General features: G+C 41.3%; 1 protein-coding gene across 9 annotated transcripts in view; it reads right to left on the bottom strand.

Annotated features, from left to right (window-relative positions):
- Positions 1 to 2539: 2539 nt before the first annotated feature.
- Positions 2540 to 24406, bottom strand: part of ACSL6 (acyl-CoA synthetase long chain family member 6) — a 58441-nt gene continuing 36574 nt past the window's right edge. For 8 of the 9 annotated variants that reach the window (XM_036314568.1, XM_036314567.1, XM_036314573.1 and 5 more), the window contains 7 exons: positions 23534 to 23606; positions 20780 to 20868; positions 19962 to 20078; positions 15249 to 15392; positions 13485 to 13586; positions 12428 to 12499; positions 5617 to 7143 (listed from right to left, as the gene is read on the bottom strand). In XM_036314568.1, coding sequence (XP_036170461.1) covers positions 7006 to 7143; positions 12428 to 12499; positions 13485 to 13586; positions 15249 to 15392; positions 19962 to 20078; positions 20780 to 20868; positions 23534 to 23606 — 735 coding nt within the window. In that variant the 3' untranslated portion in view covers positions 5617 to 7005. Of the gene's footprint in view, positions 3025 to 5616; positions 7144 to 12427; positions 12500 to 13484; positions 13587 to 15248; positions 15393 to 19961; positions 20079 to 20779; positions 20869 to 23533; positions 23607 to 24406 lie in introns of those variants that run through there. The other variant, XM_036314565.1, reaches the window with a different exon arrangement.

Below are 24406 nucleotides of genomic sequence, written 5' to 3'. Positions count from 1 at the left end.
CCCCTCCTGGTTCCTGGGGCTCAGCTCTTTGGCTCTGCCTAATTGGAGGGACATAGGAATGACCTCCCTCTCTCCATACACCCAGGTTGAACCATCTGGCTGCATCTGATAAGCATACTGTGCACATAATAACCACCTTTTTTTAAAGAAATATAAGAACACTTTATTCTTTTTTCCTATTTTCTTTGTATTTATGTGGATCTTATGATGTAATCACAACAAACATGTATTAATTATGGCATTTATTTATTTATTTTAACCAAAGAATTTATATGCATATAGCATAACCCATGGACACAGACAATAGTGTGGTGAAGGCCTGGGGGTGCAGGTACAGGATAGAAGGGGTCAATGGGGGGAAAAAGGGGACATCTGTAATACTTTCAATAATAAAGATTAAAAAACAAAAAATAATAAAATAAAAACCATCTTTTTAAAAAAATGACATTTCACAATATTAAAAATGACATTTGTAGACATGAAACTCAAAAGTTATACTTTCCTGTGATGCTTCAATATTGTGTGACTATAAACACATACATAGCCACTATATTTTTATATCACTCTGAATTTTTTCTTTCAAATCTGCTGGTAGAAAGTCATTTATGACAATCAATTTATAATTAATCCATTAAAACTTAACTTCATAAAGAACAGAGGTTAGTCTTTCTTACCTGATTAGATACAGTGCTTTGAGTCACTGAATCAACACTTACTCAGCACCTTACTCTGTGTTAGGCACTGTGGTAGGTCCTCGGGATAGAGGTGAATTAGAAATGGCCCTTCCATCAAGATCTCACAGTTTTGTTGCAGTATAAAATGATGATTGTATTTCAATATCCTTTCTTTAGTGATATCCGTAGTATGCTGACAGCCACTCTCTAGTTATAAGCCAAGTCTCCAGGCTCCCCTCTCCCCCTTTCTTACATGACCTTTGGGAGGTCTGGGTCCTGGATGCCCTAGACTGGAAGAAACATTGAAAGAGGAAAACACCTTAAAGCAAAGGTTGATCTGCCCTTTGGTGGCCTGCTTCCCTAGAACTCTGTCTTATATTCCTGGAACTCTGAATCTCATTCACTGAAGTGCCATCAAGTAAAGATTTAAGGAAATTAATGGATAGGATTTCAAAACTGGAAATAACCTTTGGTATGATTTCTTGAGCCATAAGGGTCCTTAGAGATGATCTAGTTGCCCCTCATTATGCAGCTGAAGAAACCAGAGCCTAGGGAGCCTCGTTATGAAAGATGGTTAGCATAGGTGGCATGGATTTCCTTGCATTTGGCTTGTCATGCTCCAGTTCCTCCTAACACAGTGATGGTGAACCTGTGACACGCGAACTCATTTTTTTGGTTGATTTTTCTTTGTTGAATGGCATTTAAATATATAAAATAAATATCAAAAATATGTGTTTTACTATGGTTGCAAATATCAAAAAATTTCTATATGTGACACGGCACCAGAGTTAAGTTAGGGTTTTTCAAAATGCTGACACGCTGAGCTCAAAAGGTTTGCCATCCCTGGCCTAGACTTTCTGCTACAAACTCAAGCAACTCACAGTCTGAGTGGGAGTGGGCAGAGGGGCAATCAACCAGTCAGCCATGCGGCAAGCTTCCAAGAGAAAAGAGTACTTGAGCTGAGTTTTAAGAGATAAATGGTAGGAGTTAAGAGGGATTAAAGGAAAGGGCATTCTACAAAAAGGGGACCATAGGCGGCACAGAAAAACATGATGCTTTTAGGACACTACATACAAAAAGTAGTTGCCATGATTGCAGCCAAGGCCCCGTGGGGGAAGGGCACGAGAAGAGGTTTGGGGCCTTGTGTGCTGAACCAGGGAGTCTGAACTTTATTCTGAAAACTGTGGGAAGTCATTGAAGGAATATTAAGCAAGAGAGTGGCATGACCAGATTTTCAATTTAGAAAGGTCACTGTGACTGAAATATGGATGGCAAAATTTGAGGAAGCTGGGATGGAAACGAAGACTAATTAAGAAAGCACTGTAATATTCCAGACAACAGATGAGAGTGGAGCCAATTACACTAAAAGCTGTGGGAATAAAGAGGAGTGGAGGCTTAGGAAATTTTGAGAAGGCAGAATCTGCATAATTTAGAATGGCAGAACATACCATTTTAAGAAAGTGTGCCTGTTATCTAGTATGTGGGTTAAAGACATTATGGAAATACTGTTTATGGGCCATCATGATGGAAACTTTGAATACAGTTCTTTGTTCCTTTTTTGTGCCATATTCTTTAAAAGTATAAAAGTGATTTAAATCCAGGACATATTTGGTAGCAGCAAATGTACAAAGCAAATGAGAGCCTCTTGGGGGACCATAAGGCTTTGAAGTTTGGGGACCCTTACAAAGGATGTGGAGTATGCAGACTAGTGACATGGCTTGATACTATGTTTACCATAAGTACTACGATTGATGATGACCAAATATACTAACATCATGGGATTATATGATATGAATACATAAAATAATAATTATAAGCAACTTTGAGAAACAAAAAAATCTTTATTTTTTACAAAAGTTTTCATAAATGCATTTTATATTTGTTATGCATGCTATTATAACAAAGCAACTAAAATATAACTATAGTTAAGATACTTTTATGCATATTTAAAAAGTAATATTTTAATCTCCTTTTTAAAAATTGAAAGTAGAATAAGCAATTCTTCAAAAAATATCCGTTTTCCCCCTCATGCATTTGTTGCAATGACTTAACAAGGAAAATTAAAATAACCAGTCAAATGAATGTTTAAAAGCAACTGTCACCTCATGAAAACCTTTTCAGTTTGGGACCAGGTTTAGAAATGCTTGTATGCCAGGTGTTTATCTATTGCCTCTGGGTGACAACCATGCATATAGTCTAACTGAAGCTTCCCATTTGGGACTTTGTCCTCACTTGGAGGCTAATCCCATTCTTACTGCAGTTGATTGTAGATTCACAGAAAGGACTGTGCAGCATACTTGAGAGAAAATTCAGACTACCAGGATCATTTTGTTCTTTCATGTATATGCTCCTTTAAAATAAAAACAGGCAAGAAAATGCAGCAACTTAGCTCAACATATAATTTATCAATTTGATATATGATTACTCATTTTTTCCTGAGATAATTAAGCAAGTTTGTAAGTAGTCTGTTTTCATGCAAAAATACATTTTCCCATTCTTTACATTCATTTTGTAGCATTTTGTATTCTAAATAACTAGATCACATTTGTGCTTTATACATTTGGAAAATAAAGAATAATTCATTTTCTTTACTGCAGAAAATTAAGATTACTGGTTCTCCAATGGGTAATACAGTCAAGTTAAGTGCCAACTTCAAGTTGCTAAAACATCACCCGACTATAAAAATAGCAATGGAAAGTTCTGTTTTTTCTCATGCTTGCCGTTTTACCTAAATTAGGAATGAAAGGTTGACTTGCTCATGTGAGGGAGGCATTATATATATTCATTCATTCCTTGGACTCCTGAGTTTGTGAGTTCCTAACTGTTGGAGCTAGGCCTACACACCACTCCTGGTCAGAGTTTCCTCTCACCTGGGGGGAAATCACAGTATAATATAGAGATGTCTTTTATGGCAAAAGGAAAAAAATTGGTGCATATTCTATTTTAAAATATACACAAGATTCGTTTGTAAAATGTGTGAATTACTAACACATTTGAATGAGAAACATAAAAGTGTTTAAGAACATGTTTATGCTTAAGGAATTGATCTCTGTTATACCTTTAGACTTAAATTGGTCTGACATCCATTGTGAAGGTGAATGTCTTAAGTACATAGCTTTTCTCTATGTTGGTTAAAGAGAAATAAAAACCTTTTTCCTCTAAATAAAGTTGGGAAATCTGAAGCAAGAAGAATTTTTTCATTAATACATACTGTTTCATTTCTTCTTTATTAAAAAGTTCAGTGGAGTTAAATAGAGGAATAGATAAAGGTATAGGGCAGTGGTCGGCAAAATGCGGCCCCTTGAGTGTGGCTCTTCCACAAAATACCACGTGCGGGCAAGCAAGTACAGTGCGATTAAAACTTTGTGGCCACACTCAAGGGGCCAAAGAGCCGCATGTGGCTCGCGAGCCGCAGTTTGCCGACCACTGGTATAGGGTGTCCCAAAATTCACGCAAAATTTGAATTTTACGCCATTTGTGCCGTAAAGTGTTGCCAACGGAAAAAAAAGATAGCGTGACAGCTGACAGTTCAGGGTTATTAAAAATGGAGCGCTACATGAAAGAACAATGCGTTTTCATTGTTGAGCAATAGTTTAAAAATAATGAAGGTTTGGCAGCTACAGTTCACAATTTTCGTGCAAAATATGGTTAGAATAGTGATTTAACTTCATCAACTGTGAAGAGATTAATTAAAAAATTTAGGGAGACTGGATCAATTAGTGATCTTAAACACTCTGGCTGTCCTTCAACAAGTCGTTCAACACAAAACATCGAAGCAGTTTGTGAGAGTGTTGCTGAGAGTCCAGGGACATCAATTCGGCACCATTGTCAAGAACTGGACATTTCGAGAAGCTCTCGGAGGCCATTTACCCGATATGCTACTCCATACATAACCCTATACTGTATACTTTATGAATCAATAAAAAATTTACAATTTTTAATTATAAACCTGTGTTTTCTATTAAAATTACTTCTTGCGTGAATTTTGGGACACCCTTTACATGCAATATATTTAGGGTCCATTGTTCACTTTTCTCAGCACATCTGCAGTAACTTATTTATTGGCCCAAGTGTGGTGATTTCACACAGATCAGGAAGGCTGGTAGAAACATAAGATCTTCAAAATGAGAAAAAGAAGAAATCTTAAGTAGTCTATATTCAATCATATCTAGCTATTATGAAGTATAAATAGAATCAAAATAAGTTTGAAATAACTTGGTTATATGACATTGTCAAAATTCTTTTTGGAAACAAAGCCAACTATGCAGTTATGTTAAATGGAAGGACAATGGGAAACTGCTTCAATTTTTTCAAGATGTGAAGCTATTTGTCTTTAAAATAGTATGAATATTCAGTTCAGGCAATGATTTTCCCTTTTAATTAGTCAAGTATATATTAAGTGCAAAAAAACCCAACAACAATGCTATGTAGATGTGGCCTTGGGCATTTTCTAGTATTTATTTAGAAATGCCTTTAAAAATTAATGTGCATAGAACTAGCTCATTTACAAAAAGTCAAATTTGTATACTTAAAGTAGTGGGTATGCAAAGACAATATGCCAAAGGAATGCATATAAAAATTGGATAAATACATCCAATGAAGCTGTGGTCCACTTCTCCAAGACTGAACTGGAAGTGTGTAATCACTGGTGCACACTCATCCAGAAGGCCTGTGTGATTATGCAGCTTGTAACTTACAGTATGGATTTGTTCCAGGGGAAAGGGGCTTCTGGATTGTGAACACTGCCCCCATCTCTGCTTTCAGAGTTCTGTCTCTAAAGAAAACACTTTCACCCTGGCCGGGTTACTCAGCTGGTTAGAGCGTCACCCCATTATTCCAAGGTTGTGGGTTCAATCCCTGGTCAGGGCACATATAAGAATGAACCAATGAATGCATAAATAAGTAGAACAACAAATCTCTCTCTTCTCTCTCTCTCTCTCTCTCTCTCTCTCTCTCTCTCTCCCCCCCCTTTCCCTCTCTCTAAAATAAACAAAATAAAATAAAGCATAAAAAATAAAACACTTTCCTAGGGACATTTCCCTGTGCAGATGCTCTGTCTGTAGCTTGGACCTTAATTGCTGCTCATGCTGGGCTTTAATTATGTGAAATTGTTGACACCCAGGTGCAAGAAGTGTCTAAATACATAATGCAAGAGAGGAGGTTTTTGTGGTTAAGCTTAGAAGCATTTCAGGTTTTATGAATGGAATTATGCCCCAAGCAGACGTTTATCTATGATGGACTGAAAAGTTTTCCATGGGATATTTTGAAGAGGTTATTCAAAATTATGTTGTGGAAAAATTACTTTACTTGGAAATAACATTCCTTTCTCCTGACATCATGCCTTCATAGTCTTACTGAAAGAAAGTGAAATTGTTCAGAATTTTAGCCATTTGGGGTTTCCCAGGCCAAACATGGACATATTGAACATGGAAGACTGGAAGAACCCAGCAAGGAACATAGTTAGATTAATTGCTGCCCACCCTGAGAAATAATTCTGGGTTTCTCTTCCCACATCTTCTCCACAGGTCCATTCATTGTAGAGTCAACAGACAGCTTTTAGAATTAATGTGGTAAGAAGTCCAAAAATGTACACATACTATTCTTGAAGTAGTTATACATTACATTTTTTCTAGGTTGTTTCTGAATATTTTAATGAGCTTATAAATGAGAAAATGTTTTGAAAGATTTTTGTGACATGTTATATAAATATAACATTAGTTTTAAGAATATCTGAATTTGCATTTTTTATGAATAAACATAAAAATTAGAGAGAAAACATTTTTTTTCACATCAACAAGGATTGTCATGTTTGAAGAATCTAGTTATGTAGAATGTGAGTTATGACATTTCACTTTAATATGATTCTGCACACCTAGTTTTAATTTTTAAATCTGATTTAATTATGATTTTGACAATCGGTTATTGAATGAGGTAGTCCACATTGCCTGGATATTTGCTGTATCTGGTTTCTAGTCCACAAGTAATTAAGTACAATATATCAGTTATTTTTTTTCTTTATGTTTAATAGGAGTGCTATGAACATTGAGAATATATTTCTTTTAGTGGTACATCGTTCTTGAGAAAAGTCTTGATTTTTACATTGCCATTTGCAATATTTTTAGCAGCTTGCTACAATATCATTTTAATAAAAATAAAGTGTACTCAGTGATGATAGAGAAAATATTGTTAAAGACATCTTGGGACAGGAAAAGGCTCAGTCGTAGTCACGTGCTTATTCATTTTCAGCTGCGTCATTCTGACTCATTACTTTCATGAATAATTATAATATTGCTACACAGTCCATTGTACTGAGCAGAACTTGCCTTGAACTTCACATGGAGGTTGAGTAGAGCGCTTGTATTTGTGTTTTGAAGTACTCTCTCAGCTCAGGTCTCTTAGCCTTTAGTGTTGGTGTCAGCAAGCCATTTTGAACTGAGAACATGTCAGAATGGATGTGAATGGCTTTTACCTATAAACCAAAGGCAGAACGCATATTTATCAGGAATATAACACAGCATTTATAGCATACATGACAAAAGTAAACAGGCACATGGGAATAGCTCTCAATAAAAATACACTACGCCTTTTTAAAACTCAAAACTATGTTAATAACATGTCAGCCTATTTGACATGCCTAAAAGCTGCCTTCTTTTCCTTCTTACTCCTCCTTACTCTGTGTCAGGCATTGAGGACACGAAGAGGAATCATGGGTGCCCCTGCCCTCAGGGAGTGCAGTCACACCCAGTAGAGCAGACACACTGGGCAGTCATTAGTCGATCTCCTTTTTTCCTTCCCTGAATATGAACCATGCCCACAGCTGAGGCAGCTACGTTGTGACCATAGGTGACAGCCAACACACTAAGAGTGGAGAGTAGGAAGACAGGCAGAGCCTAGGTCTTTGAGGACCTGTACCTACCTTGGATGGCCTATCTTTGGCCTTCTTATGTGAGAAAAAACACAGAAATGCATCCTATGTGTTTAAGACACTGTGGGTTTTCTGTTAGAGCTGAATGTATTTCTGATAGAGCACCTAACCCAGGCTTGAGCCGATTCATTGAAAAGAGATGCCAAGTTGAACTCTGAAGGATAAATAGGCTTTAGCCAGATGAAGAAAACAAGGGGAAGGGGAGTGGTTGCTGCCATCTGGTCTGAGTAGAAGGAGGGTGCTCCAGGCAGCAGGAGCATGTGCCAGAGCACATTTGGGACATTGCAAGTGTAGGCTGAAGCACATACTAGTAGTACAAATGAAGAAGAGCGAGACAGGGCTGGAGAGGTAGACCGAATTATAAAGGACTAATATGCCAAGGTAGGGAATTTGGAAATAATACTCTAAATAATTTTTTAAAGCTAAACAGCGAGAGACAGAACCAGAGTGGCTCTTTAGATTGATTAATCTGTTACTGGATTGAAGTGAGGTAAAAGTGGAAGTTGGAAGATCAGCCAAGAGGCAAGATTGCTGGTGATTTGGGCCATGAGTTTGCTATGGAGACAGAAATAGATTTCAGGGGTAGAAAGGACAGGTCTTAGAATTGGTTTGGGTAAGTGGTAAAGAAGAGATGATCATGGTTCTAGGTTTCTGCTTGGGCAGAAAAACTGGAGGAGCAGAAAGATTCTTCGGAGGTGGGAAGATCAAGTATTCATGTAAAGTTTGAAATGCTTCTGAGACACCAAGCGGTCTTTGGACATTGGCCTTATAAGTATTAGTATGAAGGACAGAACTGCAGCCTAGACTTGAGACAGGGAGGAGTGACTGAAGAAAGGAACTGGAATGTGGGTTACAAAGGCAGGAAAACAAGAGAGAGATCATTGCTTCAGGTGCTACTGTCCTGTGAGAACTGTTAATAAAATCAATGGGCACAATTAGGAAATGTTACTTCAAAAATCAATGTATATACCATCTCATACCCATTAGGATGGCCATCATCAAAAAAACAGAGAATAAAAAGTGTAGGTGAAGAGACAGAGAAATTGGAACCCCTTGTGCATTGTTAGTGGGAATGTAAAATGGCGCAGCGACTATAGAAGCCAGTATGGCAGTTCCTCAAATTTTTAAAAATAGAATTACCATATGACCCTAGTAATTCCACTTTTGGGTATTCCCCAAAAGTGGAATTGAAAGCAGGTTTCCAAAAGACAATTATATGGCCATGTTCACAGCAGCATTATTCACAATAGCTAAAATGTCGGAGCAATCCAAATGTCCATCAGTGGATGAATGGATAAGCAAAATGTGGAACATTATTCACTGTAAAAAGGAAGGAAATTCTGACATATGTTACAACACAGATGAACCTTGAGGACATTATGCTAAGTGAAATAAGCAAGTGGCAAAAAGACAAATGCAAATATATGAAGTACTTAGAGTAGTCAAAGTCATAGAAACAGAAAGTAAAATGGTGGTTGCCAGGAGCTGGGAGGGGGTGGAATTGGGAGTTATTGCTTAATGACACTACAGAGTTTTAGTTTTACAAGATAAAAAGAATTATTGAGATGGATAGTGGTGATGTTTGTACAATATTACAAGTGTAAAAACAGTTAAGATGATAAATTTTTTATGTGTATTTTACTACAAAAAAAGGAAAAAAATCAGTGTATGCAAATAGTTGCAAAAATTCAATATGACACCGATAATTTTCAAAATCTCTGATGCTAACAGTTTAGTGCCCTGGCTGGCAGGTATTTTGAGATGGCAAAGAATTCTTTGCTGAGAAAACTCTCCCTTACATTCACTGATTTTTCAGATAAAAAACTCAATATATGTCCTGGCCAGTGATGTTCAGTGGTTAGAGTGTCAGCCCACGCACCTAAAGGTCGCAGGTTTGATTCCCGGTCAAAGGCACATATCTGTGTTGCAGGTTTGATCTCTGGTTCTGGTTGGGGTGCATGAGGGAGGCAACCAATCAATGTGTCTCTCACATTGATCTATCTTTCTTTCTTTCTCTCTCTCTCTCTCTCTCTCTCTCTTTTTCTCTCCTTCCCCCTTCATCCCTCCCTTCTCTCTCTAAAAAAGCAATGGAAAGAATATCCTTGGTTGAGGGTTAAAAAAAAAAGTACTGTAAATTTAAATATTGTATTGGAATAAAATATCTTAAAAGTGTCAATTTATGCCAACTTATTAAAGCACAGAACTTTTCATAATTTATAATGAAATACGTTTACTATACAATATTGCTTATAGATAATAAACACAGAGTGAATGATTTAGGACAGAGAATAGAGTAGAAAAAAATATTTAAATTAAATAGGAAAATGCTAAATTCATTTCTAATTTAAAGGCGCTTTCATTAGGTAAGTATTCATTTCAATGACAGGAAATACAATAAAATATTTTTAATGAGGGCTTCCCAGTCAGAATTTGAAAAAACTATTAAGTGTTGAAGTTTACTTTGTATTGCCTATGCAAATAAAGCACATAAAAGTCAAGAAAAACGGTTAAACAAGAGTTAAGTATGCTCAAATACTTCCCCAAGTACCTACATTAAAAAATTATTGTTATTTTAAAGGCTTCCTGCCTACTCATTAAAATATATCTTCCAAAGATCTCCATAAATTAATGGTTGGCTTAGTTCCAGGAACTGTCGGTTTCTGGAAATTAATTTACATTAATATTTTATCTAATTCAAAGTTTAATTCATATCAATCCTGCCCAGTAATTCTGAACTCTTAAAGTTTTTATTGAATGATTTAAGCCTTGGACTTGGATACCTATCTGTGTGTATGTATATTTCTTCAAAAATTAGTGTTAAGCCTTAATTGATCACTCATATTTGCGGGAAAGGGGACAGAACAGGCTGACGATGGATTATGGGTTAACTCAATTTCTGTTGCACTCTGTAGCAGCAGCGGACTCTCCGCTGGCATGAGGCCTGGTGTTTGCTCTCCTGTGGTCAGCTGAGGGCACACACTGGCTGTGGTGGGGAGGATGTCACAGACCAACAAAGAGGTGACAGAGTTGGCAATAAAACTCAGGCCTCTCAGGTGCCACATGACTTCTCTGTATTTGACGTTACCATGGTGAAGGCAGATTAGTAGAGCAGTAACTCTGCTTAAGGCTTATGGAAAGTCAAAAACATGTCTCCTTTCAGTGAAAGCTCTAACTTGCACAATGGTTAACACTGGAAACATAGCCAAAGGTACCTTTTTAACATAAGCTTAAGAGTTGGTAGTCTTCCAGGAAGAGGATTCTAGATGTTATGATTCCCCACATGCCCTGGGGTAGGTCATATATCCCAAACCCAGAAGGGGGCGTGCAAGGCCTTAGGAGTCACAGGAACTAATCAGTTGAGTAATCCTGTCCCAGGCCTCCTGCGTCCCCAGTGCCCTCAGAGCCAGCCCTTGAGGCCAGCACATAAGCCCAGACCAGACAGGCCTCCGACCACCAGTCTGTGGCCCCTGCTCAATCTGGTCAACAGCTTCCTTATGGAAGGGCAATAAAGTCAGTTCTACCACATTTAGAAATTTAAATAATTATTATGCCAGACTGACCTTTCATTCAGAAAGATAAATATAACTTGCTGAGTATCTCAGATTCTATAATTTTTATTTTTATAATTTTATGAAGATTTATTCATCCACGACTTATTTGCCCTAAAACATGCTGTCAGATGAGAGTAATGTAATGTTTCTCAAGCTAGGTTAATGTAAAGATCTATTTAAAAAAAACAAAACAAACAAAATAAATGATTCTCAGACCCCTTAGTTTGAAACTTAAAAAAAATTAGTCTTAAACTGTGGAAATGTTTTTTAATTGCAAGCAATTGCTCCAAGAGTTTCATATTTAAGACTGGTTTTAAAAATGTTTTTATGTTATCATCAAAATGAGCATGTAAAATTTGAAATTCTCATAAGCCTTGCAGATCCCTAATACCACACTGGGCTAGTCCTGACGCTGCCTGGGAGCATGCCAATCACCACCTCTTATGTGGCAAGTAAGTACTGGGCATGCCCAAAAGAGTGACAAGCTAAGGGACCACTTGATTTTTTAAAAGTGAATTTACTGGGGAGACATTGGTTAGTAAAATTATGTAGGTTCCAGGTGTACCCTATTGGAGAAACAGTTTTATGAAAAACAATTATGTTAATTACATACTAGGAAACATTAAAAATCAGTATATTAGTATCTTTCTGCTTAATAAATTTTTCTTTTTGGATTTTTGATTAAAGAGGATGTATAAACGGTATATGTAAGTAGGACAAAGTATGCTTATGAACTCAGTTACAGTAAGAACCCCAACCTAGCAAAGACAGAAGGTCTTAGAGGACTACTGTGTCCTCTCCTAATATATTCTTTGTCTCTTCCTCTTTGTAGAGGGCATGCTGGGCTAATGGATCATTGGCCCAAGGAGCACAATTTTTCCGATGTCCTAGCAAGAAAGCTTGCCTGCGATAGTCAAGAAGAGTGTCCCCATAAAAGTAAAAATAACACAGGGATCTGGTCTGGGCAGTTGCAGGCATCTTGGAGACAGATCATGTACACATGATCCGGTGGTGAAGGCCAGGGTAATATTTCAGCTTTATGAACATTTGTGATTACAAGGACAACGAGCAGTCTCACTCGATATATGACCTATTTTAGTTTGGACGCAGGCTGCTGTGGTCAGGGTAGAACAGGCCTTCAGGGGTCTGTTGGTGCTAAGCCTGCCTGCAGGCCACAGCATAGAGGGTGGGGAATCCAGGTCAGGGTCACTGTGGGCTAGTTTAATTTTCATCACTGTGTGAAGGGCTGAAACAAGTATGGGGAAGGTTCCAGTTACCTGTTCAAAAGAATGGAGTCCACTTTCTTTTCCTAACCTCACCATATCTTCCAAAATGGCTTTCTTCAGCTCCTGAATTGAATCATATAGGTAAAATTACAATATCAAAAACACATTTCATACCAACACTCCCTCCCACACCTCCAACTGGAGCTGACACTCCCTGGCAGCATGCCAACACCACCTCTCATCTGGCAAAGAAGTACCAGGCATGCCCAAAGGAGTGACAGGCTAAGGGACCACTTGATTTTTTTCTAATTGAATTTATTGGGGTAACATTGGTTAATAAAATTATATAGGTTTCAGGTATACAATTCCATAATACACCATCTGTATATTGTATTGTGTGCTCAGCACCCCAAGTCAACATGATGTTTTTTGTTGTTGTTTTTTGCCGCGCCTCGCCCCCGCATGATGTTTTTAAGTGGCCCTCTGGTCAGCCTGGTGAGTCCCGGGGCCCCCTAACCCCCGGAAGAGCCCAGGGCCTAGTGGAATCGATAGGGCCTGTGGTTGCTGCTGAGAAATGGACCATGTGACTGGAGGGGCTGAGGCTGAGACAGCACAGAGATCCTCTTCCAGAGGTCCCTCCATGTACCATGAAGATTCTTAAGGTGTGAGTGGCTAATGCTCTAAGCATGAAGAACTGTGTTACTTTGTCAATTCCATGACTGTCTCTCTAAGCCCAGTAGATACAAAATCCACCTCACACTTGGAGAGAGCATGGCCAGTAGGCAGAAGGCCTAAGCTCACATCTGACACTGCTGTTAACCAGCTGTGTGGCTGTGGGCAAGCCGCAATCCTCTGTGGACTCTCCTGCAAGCTGCAAAACAAGAGGCCTGGACAAACTTCCTGTGATGTCTTCTAGCTCAAAAATTCAATAGTTTTATCAAACTTTCTAAGAAGAAATGTGAGTCTGGTTTAGAATGCCCACCATGTATAAAGTTAGAAATTTCCCTACATGTTCGAATTTCGCCTGTCTGCTATTTTCCTGTTCTCTCATAATGCAGTATCCAAAAAGGTCCAGCAACCTTTTAGGAAACAGCCACACTATACAGACCTTATTTACACAGAGCTCTGAGTATGTCCCTTCAATTCCTCTCTTCTGTGCCCAGGAGGGCATGACTTCAGGGTCAGGCACAACAATGCCCACCAAAAAGGCCTGCAATCCCACCAAAGAAAAACAAGTCATGATGAAAGCACTTTTTTCCCTAGTCACCATATTTATTTTGATTTTTTTTCTAAAAACATTAAAACGTTTCTGAAATAGATACAAAATTAAAGATACTAGTACAAGATATACCAATCACCAAAATAAAACAATCACCAAAATTGACAAAAGCTTTTTATCATCACAAAAGCCCTTATATTATTATCTTTAAACATTTATTAAAGTATAGTTGACATACAATATTATATTAATGAAAAAAGTTTTTAAAGTGGTTATCTGTAGTCCAGCAGTAAAAATAATCTCTTGGTATGCTCAGACTCTACCCTTTTCTAAAAATAAGTAGATGGCTATGTTATGAAACATTTCCACCAATATATCACACATTGACTATTTATTTTCTGATATTTACCTAACTTTGTAAAAAAATTAATAAAGAATAAACCTAAGGAGATTAAGCATCAATAAAGTTAGACCTACATGTACCTTTAATTCTCATGCTAAACTCAAATGAGTACATCTTCAGGATGGTAAACAAATAACTCGATGAACCAAAATATGTTTCTCAGGATTTCCTGACATTTTAACATTAATATGGTCTTTTATTTTATTAACATGGTTCATTAAATGATTAAAAATAATTTCATAATATTTAATTATAGCAATCCAATTAATGCAGGCTGTATTCGTAGCGATCTTTCTGACTTTATAAGTACCGCGCGCGCTAACCGATTGCGCCACTGGAGCTCCCTTTCTGACTTTAAATCTAATTGATGTTGAAGGGTCTCGGGTTCAATTCCTCTCAAGGGCACATATCTGGGTTGCGGGCTCAATCCCCAGCCCCAATCCGGGGCGTGTGTGGGAGTGTCTCTCTCACAGCAATGTTTCTCTCACTCTGTCTCTCCCTCTGCCTTCCACTCTCTCTAAAAAAAATCAATAGAAAAAAATATCCTCGGCCTTAGCCGATTTGGCTCAGTGGACAGAGCGTCGGCCTCTGGACTGAAGGGTCCCAGGTTCAATTCCGATCAAGGGCACATGCCTGGGTTGTGGGCTCGATTTCTAGTAGGGGGTGTGCAGGAGGCAGCTGATCAATGATTCTCTCTCTCCCTCTCCCTTCCTCTCTGAAATCAATAAAAATATATTTAAAAAGAAAAATATCCTCGGGTAAGGATTAACGACAACAACAAAAAAAGTAGTGGGTACAGCACAGGGAATATAGTCACTATTGTAATAACTATGTATGGTGACAGATGGGTACTAGGCTTACTGGGGTAAGCATGTTGCAAGTTATGCAAATATCAAATCACTGGGTTGTACACCTGAAACTAATATAATATTGTATGTCAACTATAATTGAAAAACAAATTTTTAAAAACACACACACATGAAGTTAAAAGTAGTGGGAGTGTCCATTACTATAACTTCAAGCAACTTATCGCCTAATTGCAATTTATCAAACCCTAAATAATTAAGATTTCTTCTTTAACAAGGAATTTTCTTTCATAATCTAATAAGTAGGTGAATACGGTGTCTGATTAAAAATTAACATTTACTGCTTAATCAAATACCAAATACTTAGGAAATCATTCTGAGCTAACTCTAGATTTTTTCAGCAGGCCCAGCACCTGTGGGAGGGCTGGAGCACAGGGGACTCACCTGTAAGCTGTCCCCATGGACATAGGTTTGTGCCACAGGCTCACTCCGGGTATAGATGTTCTCAATCTTCTCAGGTGCAACATATTCTCCCTGAGCAAGTTTAAATATGTGCTTCTTCCGATCAATAATTTTAAGAGTTCCCGCCTGTGGAGTTGGACAAACAGCTTCATAAAAAGATGGCATCCTCTGAGCCTCAAGCCATCACTCCATAGTGCCATAGTCCCTCACTCCTGTCCCGCCCCACCTCGCAGACTCCACCCAGATCTGCTCCTCTGTGACTTCTCTGATCTTGACAGCCACCGTGCACAGGGGTGGATGGCTCAAGCTCTGTCCTGAATGACCTCAGCATTGACCCCCTCCCTTGCTCCCCCTCCTCCTCAGAAGGCCCACTTGTCTTCCCACCAGGGCGTCCCTCTCGCCCAGGCCCTTGCTCTAGCTGTCCCTTTTCTCACGGCATCTTCAGATTTTCCCCCATAAGCCATGCTTAGGACTCTCGCCCCAGCTACTGCCCCAACCCCAAAGAGTGCCTCCACCCACAGCACACAGCCCCCAGTGAGTTCCTCCTGACCAGCCGGATGGCCAGGGCCTCTGCAGCAGGCAGGCCACCCCTTGGGCAGTGAGTGCCTGTGCTCCTGGTCTCCAGGACCCCCCTGACCTCCCTGCCTCCCCTCAACCTTTTTTGAGTTTCCTAAGTGGGTCTCTCTCCTTTGGCTCAACCTTGAATGTTGCACATTCCTCACCTCCACTGACATGCGCCTTGAGGTTAAGCACCATTTATCTCTTCATTGGCCACTCCCACGTCTGTCTAAGCTTCCAGCCAGACCTGTCACTGAGCGCCAGACCCAGAACTTAACTCTCCTCAGGACTCAGAAACAAGGGTGGTTGCATATGCGACATTCCCTCAAAGGAAGCTCCTCACTGTCCTCCTCGCGCCTGTCCCAGCCCCCAAGCCCTAACACTGGAGATGGCCTTGCCATTTGCCTTTCCTGGGACCTCCAGCAGTCAGGCTCATCCACCCTCGCTCACAAGCCTCTCTCCATCAAACCACTTCCTGACCGGCCAGCCCTTTGCACACACTCTGTTCGTGCCCCATCTCTATGACCCACCAGAACCAGAGCCATCTCTCCAGAAGAGAAAAACAAGGGGAGAACCAAGATGGCGGCATAGGTTAACGCCGGAGTTTGCTGCTTTGAACAACTACTTCAAAAGTGAAACCAAAAAACGGAAGGGACATCACCCAGAACCACAGGAACGCTGGCTGAGTGGAAGTCCTACAACTAGGAGGAAAGAGAAACGCATACGGACACTCAGAGGAGGCGCAGTGCTGAAGTCAAATTCTGAGGTGCGGAGTGTGCGGAGCGGGCTGGCGGCAGAGGGCGCGGTTGGCGTTTTCAATCGGGAGGGAGTCGCAGACTCTGAGCTCCAGATACAGGCGAGTCTTTAGGGACCCAGACTCAAACGGGAGAAGCGGGACTGTCTGGCTTCGGTCAGAGCGAGTGCAGCTTTCTCTCTGAGCTTTGCAGTGGGTGCTGCGACTCAGAGAGGCAGAGCCCCTGGGGACAGGACTGAGAGCCGCCATAACTGCTCTCTCCGGCCCACACTGTTGATCCTGTTCGACCCGCCCCGCCCAAGCCCTGCACACAGGCATTTGCCGGATAGCCTCAGGCAAAGGCTAGATTAGCACCTCCCTAGAGGACAGAAGTTTTCTCACTGCTGACACAGCTGATTCTCATAGCCACTCGGCCTGGAGGTCAAACCCTCCCTGGAATTAGCTACAACAATCAAGATTTAACTATAAGACTGCGAACAAAGACCACTAGGGGGTGCACCAAGGAAGCATAACAAAATGTGGAGACAAAGAAACAGGACAAAATTGTCAATGGAAGATATAGAGTTCAGAACCACACTTTTAAGGTCTCTCAAGAACTGTTTAGAAGCCGCCGATAAACTTAATGAGATCTACAAGAAAACTAATAAGACCCTCGATCTTATATTGGGGAACCAACTAGAAATTAAGCATACACGGACTGAAATAACGAATATTATACAGACTCCCGACAGCAGACCAGAGGAGCGCAAGAATCAAGTCAATGATTTGAAATGTGAGGAAGCAAAAAACACCCAACCGGAAAAGCAAAATGAAAAAAGAATCCAAAAATGCGAGCATAGTGTAAGGAGCCTCTGGGACAGCTTCAAGCGTACCAACATCAGAATTATAGGGGTGCCAGAAGATGAGAGAGAGCAAGATATTGAAAACCTATTTGAAGAAATAATGACAGAAAACTTCCCCTACCTGGTGAAAGAAATGGACTTACAGGTCCAAGAAGCGCGGAGAACCCCAAACAAAAGGAATCCAAAGAGGACCACACCAAGACACATCATAATTAAAATGCCAAGAGCAAAAGATAAAGAGAGAATCTTAAAAACAGCAAGAGAAAGAAACTCAGTTACCTACAAGGGAATACCCATACGACTGTCAGCTGATTTCTCAACAGAAACTTTGCAGGCCAGAAGGGAGTGGCAAGAAATATTCAAAGTGATGAATACCAAGAACCTACAACCAAGATTACTTTATCCAGCAAAGCTATCATTCAGAATTGAAGGTCAGATAAAGAGCTTCACAGATAAGGAAAAGCTAAAGGAGTTCATCACCACCAAACCAGGATTATATGAAATGCTGAAAGGTATCCTTTAAGAAGAGGAAGAGGAAGAGGAAGAAAAAGGTAAAGATACAAATTATGAACAACAAATATGCATCTATCAACAAGTGAATCTAAGAATCAAGTGAATAAATAATCTGATGAACAGAATGAACTGTTGATTATAATAGAATCAGGGACATAGAAAGGGAATGGACTGACTATTCCTGGGGGGGAAAGGGGTGTGGGAGATGCGGGAAGAGACTGGACAAAAATCGTGCACCTATGGATGAGGACAGTGGGTGGGGAGTGAGGGCGGAGGGTGGGGCGGGAACTGGGAGGAGGGGAGTTATGGGGGGAAAAAAAGAGGAACAAATGTAATAATCTGAACAATAAAGATTTAATTAAAGAAAAAAAAAAAAAAAAAACCAGCAGGCCCTGCTTTGCTCAAAACCCAGGCTGGACAACACACGCATTCCCCACACTGGCTTCTTTGGTATTCATGGTACTCTATGCACTGGGTGTCATCACCTCCATTGCATAGATAAGGAAAGGGAGGATCAGAGAGGTTACTTAACTTCTTCAAAGCCACACAGCTAGGAGGTAGGGGAACCAGGATTTTAAATCAGGTCTTTCTGGATCAGAAATATATACCTTTTCCTTGTATCTAATACTATTTCAAAACACTACTTTAAAAAATTTAACTCCCACAGACTGCCTGCCTGTTGTCTTGGGCTTTTACTTCAAGCAAAACACTAGGTACTTCACATGAATTAATTTACATGCTTCTCACAACACCCTGCAGGGTAGGTCATATCATCCTAGTTATGGGGCATCAGTGGCAGAGCCAAGGCTTTGTGAGGCTTTAAGCTTTTTCTAACTTTGAGGATCCTCTTTAAGAAAAATAATATAAGATGAAGTACAGAACCTTGGAAGGGGCCTATGCAAGTGAAGGGACCTGAAGCCTAAGCTTTCTTAGCTGATGGGACAATCTACTCTCCATCAGTGTCCAGGGCCCCGCTGACTTCTCCCGTCTGCCTCTTCCACCCGTGGACCCTCAATTAGATCTGACTGCTTCACTCCTCTAGTGTCTCTCCACTCAGCACGTGCTGTGACTCCTGCCCTGACTGTCCTTCCCTGGCCCAGGGCACACATCAAGGAACATCCTCAACTGCTGCAGGATTGAGCGTTTCTCAAAGGGAAGCACACAGACCCAAGCAGGGGCAAACAGCTCGCCAGCCACTCACGTGACCAGTAAACTCAGCATCTCAGAACGCCCACCAGAACCTTAGAGAGACTCCTTGGGCAGGCTGTGTCAGGCAAGGGCCCTCAGTTTCAGCAACAGAGCCTTTTTCTGCTCATAGCTTTCATCTAAGCATCTCCTGTGTGTCAGGCTTTGTGCCAATTGCTTTACATGTATAATCTCACTTATTCCTCACAATAACTGTGCAGGTAAGCCATGGTGTTATCCCCATTTTATAAATGACAGAATGAGGCACAACAGCTGATTTGGGCTACAAGCTGATTTGGGCCACAGCCAGTTTCCCGTAGCTTCACACTCTTATTCTACAAGTGAGTCCCAGAGTCCTCATCCCGAGAGGGATGAGGCTTTGCTCATGGTCACAAGAGCCACTGCTGTCAGAGCCACAGGAACGCAGCCATTTTGGGGCTCAGCGTCAAGTTTTCCTCCTGCTCAGGGCCACTTCTCAGCGGGGGCCAGCGTCCTGGGCTCCCACCGCTGCCTTTCTCAGGCCTCCGAGAACTATGAACTCCTGCTCCTTGTACTCCACCCCCCAGATTCCACAGCACTGCAGGTCTTTCTGGAAACCAGAAAGGGTAGGCAGTGGGCCCCACATTCCAACTATATCCTCCCACAAAGATCCCTATCTCCCGCCTCAGGAGTGTGGAGGAGAAAGCGTTGGGGGCAAGGTTAAGACAAACCTCTTAATCCCTGAAGGTGTTCCTGAATGACTAGCTGTCAGGCAGGACATGGAGAAGACCCCTGCCTCAGAGTGAATCGGATTTACACCCACCACCCAAGTGCTTGGAGCTCCAGGCTTCCCAACACACGCACCGGCAGCCACTGCCCAATGTCTCCAGTGTGGAGCCAGCCGTCGCTGTCCAGGGCCTCCTTTGTCTTGTCTGGATCTTTCAGGTAACCTTTGAACACATTTGGTCCTCTCACACATATCTGCAGGGACAAACACCGGTTTCTCTCAGCCCACAGCGTAAGGATCCTGATGTGAGGCTGTCAGGGGCAAGTGTAGAAGACTGTACGCTATCCCCCAGGAAATCCACTGTGCAGACGGCAGTGATGACAACAGAGGACAGAACAGCCACCAGCTGTACCTCAAGCTGCATCCTCTCCATCTCTCCTCTCTGCCCTGGCCACCCCAGGCCTCCTCCACCATCTCTTCTTTCTTGGGAACCCCCTGGCCTTCGGCAGGTGCTGCTTTGTGACACTGGGTGGGGTCACATCAGATATTGATGGCCGGCTGGTTCTACCAGAGAGGCTCAGCCCCTGCCTCACCAGGCAGCCAGGCAGCTTCTACCCACTCGCATGGAATGAATGAGTATCTACCCCACCTGGCCTATCTGCAAATAGCTATGTTTCTGCTGGGACAGATTCACAGCAGCAGGCCATGCCACTTAGAGGGAAAATAGGATTTTTTTTTAAAGTTTGAAAATTATAAATCTTGAGTTAGACCAGCCCTGCCGTAGTCTTGTTTCATAAACAGAAGAGGGAGGAAATACTGAATTCAGTTGAGTCAAATTAAGCAGAAATTTAAAGTGACTTTACACCGAGGGTAAAAGAAAAATAATTCCATTTTTCCCCCTTTATTCATTACATGCAGCCTCCACAGACACGAATGGCTAAATGCTGAAGTTTACCTCTCCCTCTCCTTTGTGGGTCCAATAGTTCAGTTCCACGACGTCGACGAGCTTGATGTGATTGCAGGGCAGAGGCGCCCCCACGTGCCCTAGAACAAACACCGGAGCAATGTGGCATGGTCAGTGTCCAGTCCACTTCAGCACTGAAGACGCTCCATGCCATGTAACCCCCCCAGGTGGTCAGGGTAGGGAATTATGGGCGAAAAGCAAAACACATTTAGACAGGCATGTGTCATAGGCAAGCGCTGACAATAAAACAAAGTTCTGGAGAAGGGAGAGGCCAGCCTTTGCAGACCTTTGTTTTACATCTGATTCTTAAAGAGCTGGACAGGCACGCCAGCCTGGCACCAACCTGCAGAGTCTGTGGGGCTCACACCCACACCGACCACACGGTCAGGAATTTTTTGCCTCTGTTGAAAGACTTTCCCCTTTGTCAGATCACAAGTCTTGGTTTGTTTGGGGTTCATAAAATAAGGTCATCATTGCTTTTCCTCCAGACACCAGACTGTTGTGCCCAGGAATCATCTAGGAATCTTGTTAAACTGCAGATTCTGACTCAGTGGGTCTGGGATGAACCCTGAGATTCTGCATGTCACACAGGGACGCAGGGGATGATGCTTCTGGTCCACACACTACACTGAGTAACAAAGGAATGGAAACCAGGACAAGGTAATTCGACCCTAAAAAACAACTTCTAATTTTCTTGATCTTGTAATTTCCAGCCACAAAATTACATTTTCTAGTAATTTGTGTGAGTGTGGTTGTTACAGAATTCACTGTAATAAGGTGCTGGCCAAGGTCCTGAAGGGACCGTGAGCGACAGAGCCATGGAATAAAAAATGAGGCGGTGACACTTCATTTTCTCTTTTAAAGGAGAGGTTGAAAAACCTTTCACAATTCGTACAAAGACATCTATCTTCTCATACTCAATAGCCTTTGCAAGTTTTTATGGTAAGGATGAATAAAAAAGGCAAAACTCAAAAGTCTTACCTAGGAAAATGCGGAGAATGACATAGAGGGAAGTAAGTATCCGAAAGGAAGGGCATACGTGAGAGTGATTGGCAAACATAATGGCAACAATAATAAAAGAATAGTGAACCAGGACCCCAGAAGACAGTCCTTGTAGATTTGCCCGTGGTAGAAAGATCAAAGAATTTATACACCAAAGGCTTCATTCAGCTAGAATTTAAAAGATAAAACTCGGGAAAAAATGCTTCTGTACTTGACTTGGCCAAATCGGATTTTGATTTAGACTCCACCTATCATGTTTCTGCTGACTACCTCAAGGTGCCCTGAAAACAAGATTGCATTACTGGGCATATTTCTTGTGCATGCACATTATCCCAAGTTTTTCCTGTTTGCAGTTGAGCAAACTAAAGCATGAGAGTGGAAAGCACAGAGAAAGTTGGTGCCCTAAAGGATTCCTTTGCTGGATGGTGTTTAGTCTTCCAGTATCTGGTCTAAATTTGTGATGGACCACACAGGGACTACCTGCTGCTTCCTCCTTACCCTGAAAGATGAGTCTCTTCAGAATGAGGCAGTGGGTGGGATCTGCTCCTTCCTGAGGCTGCCACTGCCTTCTAGACACTAATGTCATAGGAGACTGTAGTTCCCAAGGGCCTTGGAAATGGCCCTTTAAGAAATAGTGCTTTGGCCACTAGGAATTTGCTTCTCCAATTCATAATTGTAATCTTTCAATAGGGCACGATTGTAAAAAATCCTGATTGTAATCATAATCAATTCATAGCCTGCTTCCTTCATTCTACGCCCAGCGAGCATGGCTCAGTGGTAGAGAGAGCAGAGACCTATGAACCAGGAGGTCATGGTTCGATTCCAGATCAGGGCACATGCCCGGGCTGTGGGCGCGATCCCCAGTATAGGGCATGCAGGAGGCAGCTAATCAGTGCTTCTCTCTCATCACTGATGTTCCTATCTCTCTCCTTCTCTCCCTTCCTCTCTAAAATCATTAAAAATAAATTAAAAAATAAAATAAAACCACTACAAGTGCCTGGCTGGTGTGGTTCAGTGGTTGAACCTATGAACGAGGAAGTCACAGATCGATTCCTGGTCAATCCCCAATAGGGGGCATGCAGGAGGCAACCAATTAATGATTCTCTCTTATCATTGATGTTTCTGTCTCTCCCTCTCTGAAATCAGTAAAAAAATATTTAAAAATAAAAAATAAAACAACTATAGCAAGGCTGTGTGGTATTCAGAATCTATGAAATCTAGTATACTGACATAATCATTTTTTCCTGAGTTATATTTTGGAATCTAGCACTTCTTTATTTTTTTAAAATATCTATAAAAAAATGGAAAAATGCAAAGTAAAAAACACAAAAATATGTTAACAAAGAGAACAACAGACCCATAATGGTACAACCTAGACCAGCCGTGGGCAAACTACGGCCCGCGGGCCGGATCCGGCCCGTTTGAAATGAATAAAACTATTGAAAAAAAAAGACTGTACCCTTTTATGTAATGATGTTTACTTTGACTTTATATTAGTTCACACAAACACTCCATCCATGCTTTTGTTCCGGCCCTCCGGTCCAGTTTAAGAACCCATTGTGGCCCTCGAGTCAAAAAGTTTGCCCACCCCTGACCTAGACATTACCACCATTAGTATATTTTTTCGATTTCTGCTTTTTTTCTGATGTTCCCTTGTAAATTTACTTTCCATGAGAAAATTTTGTAGCTGTTTTAATTCAGCAGTGCCTGGTGATGCACCCCCACATCTCCTGTCCATCCTACCTGAGGTCCAGTCCCCAGGTGTGGTGAAGGTACATCCAGCTGTGCACTCAGTTTGGCCGTAACCTTCATAAACCTTCAAGCAAAACATGGAAATCACATTGTAGGCACACAGCCTCTTGCAGCTGGCTGGCTGCCTGCCTCAGCCAACTAAGCTCCCACCCTGACACCTGCTGCTCCGTGCTGGGCATGGTGGGAGGGAGGTGCTCTAGGGGCAGGTAAACCCAGGTGAAGCTGAAGTGGTTTGGGGTAAAGATTTCTGACCTATTTTCAACTACTGACTCTATTTTTTATTTGGATAATATGTACTAAAGACAAGTGCTTTAAAATCTACTGTACGGTTTACTTTGTCTCTGTAAGGTATTCCCCTCCAGAGCCTCGTGTGTTTGCAGGAATAACCACATGGGAGAGTCTGCTCTTAGGAGTGGTCAGGCCACGATGGGGTAGAAGAGGCCAGCGGCTTTGAAAGTATAAAAAGTGAAGCATGCACATCGATGAAATAGTGACAGCCATGTCACTATACCCTGCATACGTAAAAACTTAATACACTTTAACCAAATGGGTCAATGAAGGAATGGAATTTTTAGCGATGACAAAACCTATTGAATCAAATGACAAAACACAAATGGACTTTCAGCATCCCCTCCCCTGTGCTCCCTTTCTGGAGTGGGCGATATTTTACAGGCTGAAGAATGCAGAGATGCTGCTACAGGTGTGCTGCAGATTCCCAGCACATTGATGCGCCACATAGTTTATCAGCCCCCTTTCCCAGACTGGATGCACCTGGGCTTTCCATATGTCAAAAGGTCATACTGGCTTTCAGTGGCACTGGGATGTTTTCATCCTCAGAGGAATGGAGCTTCTATTCCACAAAAA

Source organism: Myotis myotis, unplaced genomic scaffold (assembly GCF_014108235.1).
Source record: "Myotis myotis isolate mMyoMyo1 unplaced genomic scaffold, mMyoMyo1.p scaffold_m19_p_6, whole genome shotgun sequence".
Lineage (NCBI taxonomy): Eukaryota > Metazoa > Chordata > Mammalia > Chiroptera > Vespertilionidae > Myotis > Myotis myotis.
This window is presented reverse-complemented; position numbering and strand designations above follow the sequence as displayed.